Source organism: Vitis vinifera, chromosome 4, assembly GCF_030704535.1.
Source record: "Vitis vinifera cultivar Pinot Noir 40024 chromosome 4, ASM3070453v1".
In the NCBI taxonomy this organism is placed as follows: domain Eukaryota; kingdom Viridiplantae; phylum Streptophyta; class Magnoliopsida; order Vitales; family Vitaceae; genus Vitis; species Vitis vinifera.
This window is the reverse complement of record NC_081808.1, coordinates 25,045,621-25,056,642: the sequence shown is the minus strand read 5'-3', so window position 1 is coordinate 25,056,642 and position 11,022 is coordinate 25,045,621. Positions and strand designations below refer to the sequence as shown.

The 11,022-nt window shown below is 31.2% G+C and overlaps 1 protein-coding gene across 1 annotated transcript; it reads left to right on the top strand.

Annotated features, from left to right (window-relative positions):
* The first annotated feature begins 8,883 nt into the window (after positions 1-8,883).
* Positions 8,884-10,716, top strand: LOC100267170 (U-box domain-containing protein 26). The gene has a single exon (XM_002262668.5). It carries the CDS (start codon positions 9,412-9,414, stop codon positions 10,609-10,611), a length of 1,200 nt encoding a protein of 399 aa, XP_002262704.2. The 5' UTR covers positions 8,884-9,411; the 3' UTR covers positions 10,612-10,716.
* The last annotated feature ends 306 nt before the right edge of the window (positions 10,717-11,022 follow it).

Here is an 11,022-nt window from a genome sequence, read left to right as displayed (position 1 = left end):
TGAAATTAATTAAAAAAAATTCGTATGTAAATATACAACCTACAAATAAAAATATACTAATAAAATGAAATAACAATATTCAAACTTGAAATTTATGCTACAAGAAATCATAGTCGAAATTATACGAACCCAATCTCATTTATATAAACTAAATCATGCAACTCATTGCACTTCACGATATAATTACAATATAAAACATAGATAAATCAATACATAAAAATAAACAAATAAACAAAAAGATGTTATACCTATTTTCAAATCCTTTCAATTCTTCTATCCCCAAAATTCCTCTTCTCTTCTTATTCTTCTTTTTAGTCTTCCTCCCATTTCTTCTTTCGTATGATAGCCTCCTCTTTAATAAAAGACTCTTCCCTTTTTTATATCTCTCCAACCTCTCATGATAAAGAAATAAAATCAAATGAAATAAGTAAAATAAAAAATTAAAAAAAAAATCCTCTAAGAATCTACCCCTTCCCTTTTCTATTTTCTTCATTTTTTCTATTCTCAATGTGGTGGTCATTAGAATCTAAAAATTGTGCTGTGGGTTTGGTCATCCATAAAATAAGAGAAGCCTAAAGGAACTTAAGAAATACAATAAGCCGTAAAGGAATTAATATCTGACAAGTATGAAAGCCCAACAAAAAAATCAATGGCCTATAAGGCCTAAATAAAAGAAATTATTGGCCCAAATTAATGTAACATTCAAGCCAAAAAACAAGGTTCACGGTCTTAAACAACAACCGTAAGGATCAAAGAATTAAAACTTACCTTTGTCTCTTAAAGCCCTAGGAATGATACCAACTAATAGCCATGAATGAAATTTGAAGGTGAGGTCACAAAAGAGAAATGGTGCAATGGTGCAATGATGCAATGGAGGAATGAGACGAATGATGAAGATGGCAACATGGAGGAGATAGAGAAATCGACTATGGTTGTGCTAATTGGAAAGTGAAGGAGGCAGGATCCATGGGGAGTGGTAGTAGGTGGCTAGAGGTAAAAGGTTATGGTAGAAGGAAATGAAAGAGAGAGAGAGAGAGAGGGAGATATGGAGGGAGAAGAAAAAAGGAGCCAAGTGATGGCCAGCAACGGCAATGCAGCAGCAGCATTGTTGGCAACAGTAACTGGTAGCTGATGGTGTTACTAGAGATGGGCGAGGGACGTGGGTATAACCGTATAAGAGGGAGGAGAAAGAGAAGAAAAAAAAGAAAAAAAAAATAGAGATGGAGAGAGAGAGGCAAAGAGAGAGAATGAGATAGGGATGCATGACAGAGAAGGATGGTGCCGATGAGGAGGAAAATAAAATAAAAAACTCTCTTAAACCTTAAAATCTGGGTTCATGAGGGTTCCTAATGGGTTGGGCGTAATGAAAAAAACAGGCTTTAAATTCTAAGTACAAAATTAGGCTTGAAATTTAGGAATAATGAAAAGCCCTAAGACCGATTTTGGGTTCTACACTTTTACAAAGTGTAGCATACTTTTCCTCTAACAATAACCAAAGAGCCTTCTGTCCATTTGCCTTTGTAAAAGTGGCTTTCATAACCTGATAATCCAAAGCAAAACCTGACATCAAATTAAGGCATAAATCTAAGACAATCTTACATCTTTTAGTGTCAACTTATATAATGCACATTGGTTTCGAAGCAAACATCACGTATTCCTATAATCATAGTGAATTGAATTTCCATCTTGATTACGACAAAAGCTCCATCTCTATAGTAAAAAACAACTTCATGTGAGAAATAGTATGATAAAAGGTTATAGTCTCTATAATCCACTCAACACCTAGCTCACCTATATATAAACACTCATTTGAAAGTATCAAAACTTTATTACTCTTGGACGTAAAAGTTATAACATTTTTATCGTTTTCTTTTTTCTTATCTTCATGTTTCGTTCATTTTTTCAAACACGATAATTTTTTTTTTTCATATGCTTGTCTTTGCCATGATGGAAGCATTTAATTTTATCCCTAGACTAGGACCTTAGACTTATCATGGCATTTTTGTCCTTCATTCTTGCTTCTTCTTCTACTTTCTATGATAAGGGTCTATGCATTTTCTATGTCAAAAGTCTTCTTTCTCGACTCTTCTAAATTTCCTTTCACAAGTTTCATAAACAATGCCCCATTCAGAATATAGTAAGAAGGAGGGCACATTTTATCATCCATTACTATTTTTGAAGCAACTAACTGATTTACATGCTTTTAGAAGCATTCAAGTGATCTATCATTGCATTTCTTTCTTTAGCTTCATGTTCACTAATTTCTTCAACCAATATATACATATATTGCAAGTAGTTTTTTGTTCAAACATTAACTCCAAGTTTTTTCAGAGATCATTAGTATTTGTTTCATTTGCTAAATGATAGTGTGAGGTTGTGTCAATCAATTACTTAACGTAGACAATTGTCTTTTTGGTAATCCTTTTTCCATTCTAAGTTAGAAATATCCTTAGACCTAGTTTCTTCATCCTTAAGTTTCTAATAAATCTTTAATAGTATGAAAATCTTCAATCATTGAATTCCATATTATCTAATTTGAGTTGTTAAGTTTACCATGAAGGTTAAGATCCCTTTTATTTCTATTTCTTTCAAAACCAAGAATTCCCATAAGTAGGCTTTGATATGATTTGTTAGGACAAATGACAATTGAAGAACTGGTGAAGTGAAAACAACTAAAACCTATGAAAATAGTGAATATTTCATTTGCACAAATTCAAACTTCCTCCACAATAATAACAACCCAACTAGAGAGGATAAATCCAAGAATACCTAAGTAAAATGACAAATAGAATGTGATAAAACCTTGCTAAATGAGATAATAATAATAATAATAATAATAATAATAATAGTAATAAAACATAACGAAAATTTCTTCTATTTCAATAAAAATAGGAATGTTGCCTCTTCACTAGTTTGCTCACCCTAAAAACTAGTGAAAACATTGAAATAAGAATTTATCATCTTTAACAACAAAATAAATTAGGAAGAGAGTGAAGAGATTACACCATAGAAGCTTTCTCAAAAAATTACTGAAGGAACCTCCATTTTTACCATTGAGCTCTAATACAACATATAAAAAAGTGACCCTTATTTTCTTCTCCCTTTCTCTTTTTAACAAAATACCATTTTTTTTCCAATTTTTTTCCAATTTTTTTTAGCATAATACACCTAAGAAACCCTAGTTTGAGCTTAGAGACACCCAAAAAAAGTAGACCAAGATATGTGCTTATTAAGAAACTCTTCATGGCCCAACAGAGGCTCCCATAGAAATTATAAATTTTATATCTTGTCAGATTCCAATAAGGTAGGGAGCAGATGTTCTACCATTAACTGTTGCATGATCTTACATCAAAGTTGATATGATAAAATTTAAAATAATCACTTAATTTGATTTTAGTTGTATTTTATTTAAGATGTTGACTTGAATTTATTAGTTAATGTCCATAATAATTTAAATTTAATTATTAACTAATTGATCATTAAAGACTCATTAATTACTAAATTTTTTCCATCACTCTTGCAGTCAAACCAATAATTTAATATTCCATAAAATATTTGAAAGCTTCAAATTTATATCAATCCTTCACCAATACTGCCTAAAGACTAATATCTCAAAACTATGGGTGTAATTATGGTCAAGCTTCAATTTTGTATTTATCCTAGTTTGAAGTGGTCAGAAATAAAAATACAAAAAAAGTTTAAATCAAACTTTGCTTTCAGAAAGGGAATACTATTGTAAATTTCCCTGACCACCATTGGGGAACTTTTCATTGATTGAGGATCATCCTTTTCTCTAAACAAAAATCTTTGACTCCCTTGTCTTGGCAGCATAAATTTTTATTCAAACATGAATATAAGAATAAACAAGGCATAATATTCACACCTAGTTATTTTTCTTGATTATATTTCTTTTATGCTTTAAAAAGAATCTTAGTTTATATATCTTCAAGTGAAATTTGATGGGAACATTCAACATAATATGAGACAATATTTTCAATAACAAATATTGATTGGGGAGAATAATATTAGATATTATGGTTTAGAAAAAAAAAAAAAAAAAAGAGTAGGGTTTTCAAAAGAATATTTTAAAATATGGAAATTCAAAAAATATTTTCATATTTACTGTAGTTGAGAGGAATCCAATAAATTTGTTTTTTTCAAAAAGATTGAATTTTGAAATATCTTTTAAAAAATAAATTCAATACTTAAAAAGATAATTTTTAATTAAATATTTTAAAAAGTATCGTAGGTTTAAAAATAATTTTAAGGTTATATTTGATAAATGTTTTTTAGAATAATTTTTTGTTTTCCAAAAAAAAACGGAAAAACATGTTTGGTAGTTAGAAAACTGTTTTTTATTTTTTATTTCTTAAACACAAAAAATATAATATTTTCATAAATCATCTTTTAATTATTTTTAGTTTTTTTACTTGTTTTTTAAAGTTATTTAAAAAATTAATTATACAAACATGTAGAATGATTAAAAATAAATAACTTGTTAATACCAAAATTATTTTCAAAATATCTTTAAAAATATAAAAAATGGGTTAAAAATATTTCATGTTTCTAAACAATTTTATTCTACCAAATTTCAAAGAATAACTTTGAAACCTATTTTCAAAAATTATTTTTTTGGAATTATTTTCTAAATCAGTTATCAAATAAAACCTAAAATTCTCATATTTTAAAAAATATTTGAAACTTTTTTTTTTTTTCAAAAACCCTCCTTTAAAAATGAAGTTCCCAAAGACAATAGTTTTTTAAAATTATTTTTAAAAGCTGTTTTTTAAAACTATTTTCGAAAACAATTATTAAACAGGACTTTAAAATTCTTATATTTTTAAAAATATTTGAAATAATAAGTTTTCTTTTTTTTTTCAAAAACCCTCCTTTAAGCAAGATAAAATGCTGGAAATCAATTTGCGAGCATTAAAATGGAGGGATTGAAATTAAATTTAAAAATTGTATATTAATAGGTGAATAAAAAAAAAATTCATTGATGTGATTTGATGAGGCAAGAAAGCAGAAAGAATAAAAATCTTTGCTTCTAGATTACATATGCTCCTCAGCTAGATTACAAAACCACCTTCTTTTCAACTTTTTAGGAATAAAGAAAAATGGATCAGCATCTTAATATAAAAACTAAGTATTATGAGTGGGAAAGTTGAATGGTTCAAATGGCAGACAAGATAGTGTTCAAAGGCCAAAAGTTTCTTCATATTTATCAAGTTTCGAGAGTTTCATGGTGTGGCCTTTTCTCTTTTGTCATCTTGTTCTTTGTCTTACTCATTTCTTCCCTTCTAAATTTCTCTACCCCACCCCCCACCCCCCACCCCCCACCCCACTTTTTTTTTTTAAACCAGTCTTACCTATTTTTGGTAAACATTTGGGTTGTCTTCTTTGCCAGCTCACTTGACAAAGATGCATGCAAAGAGAGGTTTTTAATGCTTTGAACAAAGTATAAGAAGGTTTGTCTTTTCCCCCACTCTTTGTATTTGTACTTTGATCACACTTCCATTTTTTTTATTGCCCACCTTCAATGGTTAGCATAAAAGAATAAATGGTAACAAACATCCTTTCAAGAAAATATTATTATTTTTACATATGTTATGATACCACTACAAAAATAATAATAATTTTAAGAGCTTCATCCTTCAAACAATCTTAAAGAGAAGAAATTTATATGGTTTTTTTTTTCACAATATTAATAAAAATATTTAAAAATTTTATAACAACTCCTCTATCTATTATTCTTTGAAATATTACTAAAGTTTTAAATTTTTATTCTAACCGATGCAATATGATGTAATTTATGAATAAAGTAAAGCGGTTTCGATGGAAAGGAAAAGAAAAAAGGAAAATGATTAGAAGAAATAGTGGACCAACTGTGAAATTAAGTTGATATAATCGATGGATTGCTGGACCGAGGTATAAACTCTTAAATGGGTGGAAGGGGAAGAAAAAAAATATAATGGATCGATTGTGAAACCGAGTTGATGTAATCGATGGAGTGTTGGGTCGATGGAGTAAATTCTTAAAGGAGTGGAAGATGAAAAAAAGAAGAAATAAATAAAACGATTAAAAGATAATAGATCTGAAACCAAGTCAATGTAATCGATGGATTGTTAGGTCAATCGAATAAATTCTTAAATAGGTGAAAGGGAAAAAAATTATAAAAAAAAATAATGGATCAATTATAAAAATTGTAATTAATGGATTGTCACATCAATCGAACAAACTTCTAAATGGGTGAAAGCTCAATTCAAATAGAATAAGGTTTACATTAATAATCCCACCAACTTGATTAAAAATTGGAAAAAATATATCTTAATACAAGCTTTTGAAAATAAAAATAAATGGAGAATTCACTATTCAAGTGCTAATTGTATTTGGACGATGCCTTTACTCTAAAAAATATATAAAATAATAACTACTTTTGGGATCATATGCAAAGATGATTCTCATATTACTTATATTTTTTAAAGGAGGCTTTTCCCTTAAAAATATTGCAGAAAATAGAGGGCATGATAGTTTGGGATTTGGAAAGTTTTGTTGACCATTGGATGGAGACATGATGAGAAGGGGCAGTGTGGAGCCAAGCAGCTGCCATACATTGACTTGTCCTAATGCTTGGAATGTGTAGGCAGTCAAAAGTCTCAACCTATCCATTATTATTTATCATATATACATTTCTTTTATTATTTCTCTTTTGCCCATGCATTCCTACTCCCTTTGCCATCATCATTCACACTTTGATTCCGCCAAGAAAATTCTTGGAATTATTTTCTAGTTTTCTTTTTTCCTTTTTCTCCCTTTCTTCTTGGAAATTTGGTGAAATTGCTTGGAAATTTTTGCTTAATATTGTCTTCGTCAAAAGTTCTTTCTTTGACAATTTCTGCGTGCTTTAATGACTCCGTGGAAAAAAGGGAAGCATTCATATTGAATCCATTTGACACAATTTTCGAGATGTTCTTAATTTGTTTTATAAAAATTTCATCTTTCCAATATTAAAAAAATTAAAAACATTTATTAAAATCGTTATTAAACACACTCTTAATTTGAATGCATAAAAAAAAATAAAATTTACAAGAAGGGCTACGGATCCCGCATTTCGGCTCATGCGTTTCCACTCAATGACGAGCTCGATTTTCGTTTGAAAATGATTTTTATTTATTAAGAAAATGACTTGGAGTCGCCACTTATTTTTATTTTATTTTTAAAGGGTAAATAAAAAAAAAAAAAAAAACCCTAAGTGTGACTCCTTACTTTGGAAAAAGTGGTCTGTGAAAAACCGTATCGAATTCAGAGGTCAGGTTACTTAACATTAAATTTACGATAAAAACTGCATTTAGGTATTTCTTTTTTTTTTTAAAAAAAATTATGTCTTAGTAAAAGTTATGACATGATCCATGCATGCTTCTCAAACCAAAATTATAAAAATAGTAATTTTTTTATTTGAATTATCATAGAAAATAAATAATATTAGGGCACCAATTTGATATAATATTAAATATTAAGTATATATATTTGTAGGAGTATTTAAGAAAGATATGGTAGGATAAGATATATCTAATTGGAGTAAGAGAAGAAAATTGAAAGATAGAGAGAGAGGTAGAAAGTGACATTTTGGGCGTGTGAGCTCTTTTGATTGATTGATACCTACACCACCCCAAAAAGCGACTATTAAAAATAACACTCATAAAAATTAAATATAATAAATTTCATTTTAAGATGGATGCATTTTTAATTTTTTTTTCTTTGCCTAGAAAGAGAGATAAGATTATGAAGGAAAAGTCATCTTTATTTTCCTTTCCTCCTCCTAAGGCCCTATTTGATTAGTATTTTCAAAAAGTAATTTTGAAAAATAATTTTTGAAAATTATTAACAATTTATAAAACATATATATATTTAAAATATTTTAATATAATATTTTATTTTTAATTATTTTTACATTTATATAATTATTATTTTTAAATGGTTCTTACAAAACAAGTGAAAATAATTAAAATATATTTTGTGGAAATATTATATTTTTTGTTTTTAAGAACAAAAAATTATTTTTTATTTTATGATAAAAGATATATTTAAAAAAATCATATTTTCTATTTTCATAATAGAAAATTACTTTTTATTTTTTAGTGTGAACCTCTTTTTGAATAATTCCTTGCTCTTTTTTTTTCTTTTTCTTTTTTTTAAAAAAAATATCATAGTACAAATAAAGTAAAATAAGTGGTGGAAGGTACACATAACAAGACATCTCTTTTTGAATAACTTCTTGTATTTACATTAATCTTTCCATGACCCAAACAAAGTAGATTGATTAATCCTAGTGGATACACATAAGAAGAGATAGAGTAAGAAACTCTTTTTTGAATAATTCCTTGTTCTTTCTTTAAACTTGTCATCACCCAAACAGAGTAAACTAAGTGTAGAGACAGATGGTATGTAGTCAGTCAATAAAAAGGACGGATGAGTTGAGAAGTTATCCCAATATTTGGATACAAATGAAATGCTTGACTTGGTAAGCTGGAGTTTTGTGTGGAATGATTAAATGAGGTGATAAAGAGTATGAGGAAACAGGGGAGTTGTGTGAAGATAGAATGATGATGAATTAGATTCTTTAAGGGGGTGGTTTTGGCATATCATTGATTATTGATATTCTCATGAGCCTTGTGACTACCATCACTCTCTCTGTGAAGCACACACTTCCTTTTCAACTCTCAATGGTTGGGTAAGATTCAACCTTCAAAGACATTTAACAATTATTTTGGATTTAGGTGGGTCAGTTTGACTGGGCTAATAAATATATGGGGAGAGTTGGGGGTCCATCACTTTAAATTATTCAAATATTATTAGTAGCAATTCCTCACTAGGAATAGGATAAGGCCCATTTGGTTTTCTTTGGCCGTCCCTCTCTTGGTGTTTGTATGTGGGTGTTCTCCTCTCTTTCCTTCCAACTAAGATTGCACTTTTCCCTCTCTCTCTCTCTCTCTCCCTCCCTCTCTCTCTCTCTCATGTGTTGTCTGCCAGTGTGAACTGCTACTATGGGTTCTGACTCTTAAACCTTTCTGCCTACTTCTTTTCCCATCACTTCCTCTTTATTGCTTCCATTTCTCTTTGTTTTCTCTTCTCTCTCCCTCCTCCCATTTTCCGTTGATTACTCACCCTCCTCCTGTCATTTCTCAACTTTTGCTCTGGAATCTGAATTGGAACCCCACTAGCTTTCTTTTTTACCATTACTCTTCCCTTTTTTCTCAATGCTTTCATGTTCCTAATTCCTACAAATTGGATTTACATCAGTTTTCTCACTCTCACTCTCACAGACTACCTCAGCACCCATTTCTTGGATTCTCAGTTTGAACAATTCCCACTAGTTTTTTGGAGTCTGCTGGAAAGCTTGGGTTCTCCTCAATGAACGAGGCTGAAATGGTGATACCCCACTTGTTCAGATGCCCGATTAGTCTAGACTTGTTTACAGATCCAGTCACTCTATCCACAGGCCAAACGTACGATCGGTCCAGCATAGAACAATGGCTGGCTGCAGGCAACCTCACATGCCCTGTCACAATGCAGAAGCTCCATGATCCATCTATGGTTCCAAACCATACTCTTCGCCATTTGATAGATCAGTGGCTTCAAACAGGTCAACAAGTGGATCCTGAGAGCTTGACGGTAATGGGTCCTGGCCCCTCATTGGCTGCAATGAAGTGCAGCCTTCAATCTCAGGAATCCTCATTGGAGAACAAGCTTGAGACGCTCAAAGCAATTCGAGTTTCGAGTGATGAATTGTCATCTAGGAATTCTTATATGATCCAATTGGGCTTCTTGCCATTGCTATTGGAACTTGTATTTGGACAGGTCGAAGCCGAGCAATATAGGGACAGTTTGAAGCTTGTGGAGGAAGCACTTTCTTGTGCCTTGAAATTGCTGGCTTTCAGTGAATTGGGGTGCCTAAACATGCTGAAAGAGGAGTCAAAATTAGAATCTTTGGTTGTTTTGTTCAAACACGGGACTCCCATGATAAAGACAAGTGTATGTAATCTTCTGGAGGCAATTTCATCTTCCTCAGAAACTAAAGAGCTCTGTGCTACGCTTGGAACGACCCACCAACTCTTACAGGGGATAGTCCTCCTTGTTCACCATGACTGCGAGGCTTCTGAAGCCGGAATCAAAGCCATGTTGGCATTGTGCTCCGTAGAATCAAATAAAGAAAATTTGATAAGGGAAGGGGCAGTAGATGGACTCATAAGCTACATTTCCAATGCCCAAGTGAAAGAAAAAAGCGCAGCGCCATTGGCAATAGCAGTACTAGAAGTGCTTTTAGGAGTAGAGAGTGGAAGAGAGGCGGTCCTTAACAATCCCAATGGTGTTAAGGCCCTGGTTAAGATGACTTTCAAAGTATCAGATCACCAAGGCAGTGAGAACGCTGTTAGCTCTCTTATGGTGCTATGCACTGATTCATTACGGGCAAGGGAAGAAGCCATTTCTGCAGGAGTTTTGTCACAGTTGTTGTTTTTGCTTCAGAGCCAGTGCAGTGGGACGATCAAGACAAAGGCAAGAATGCTGCTTAAGCTTCTTAGATCAAAGAGAATTATGGACCAAAACCATTGAACAATATGATTGATGATGCCTAAATGTTTCTTGTCTCTACTGTATGATGTCTCTCTCTTTCTCTATCAGTTGTAAAGAAGCATCAATTTGTACTTACGGGTTCCATAATGCTTTACTTTACACAAACTAATACTTTACCAAAAGAAGAGGACTGTCTATCATTTATAATTTCATGATGTGATCTCAAAGATTCAATCACAAACTTCATTCTACGGGATGAATTTGTGGGTCTGCAGGGGAAAATTCCCAAAAAAAAAAAAGAAGAGAGAAACAATCTCATTTGCAGAGTCTGGTCAAACTTCAAACTGAGAGTGAGAACCTACTTTATCAAGACTATACTGAACCAAACAAAAAAAAAAAAAAAAAATCCTAATCTGAATTTGGCTCTCCAAGGGCAGAATTCAACTGACC

Bases quoted from the DNA above. Each gene is read 5' to 3' on its own strand.
- LOC100267170 (XM_002262668.5), top strand. From the start codon at position 9,412: ATGAACGAGGCTGAAATGGTGATACCCCACTTGTTCAGATGCCCGATT.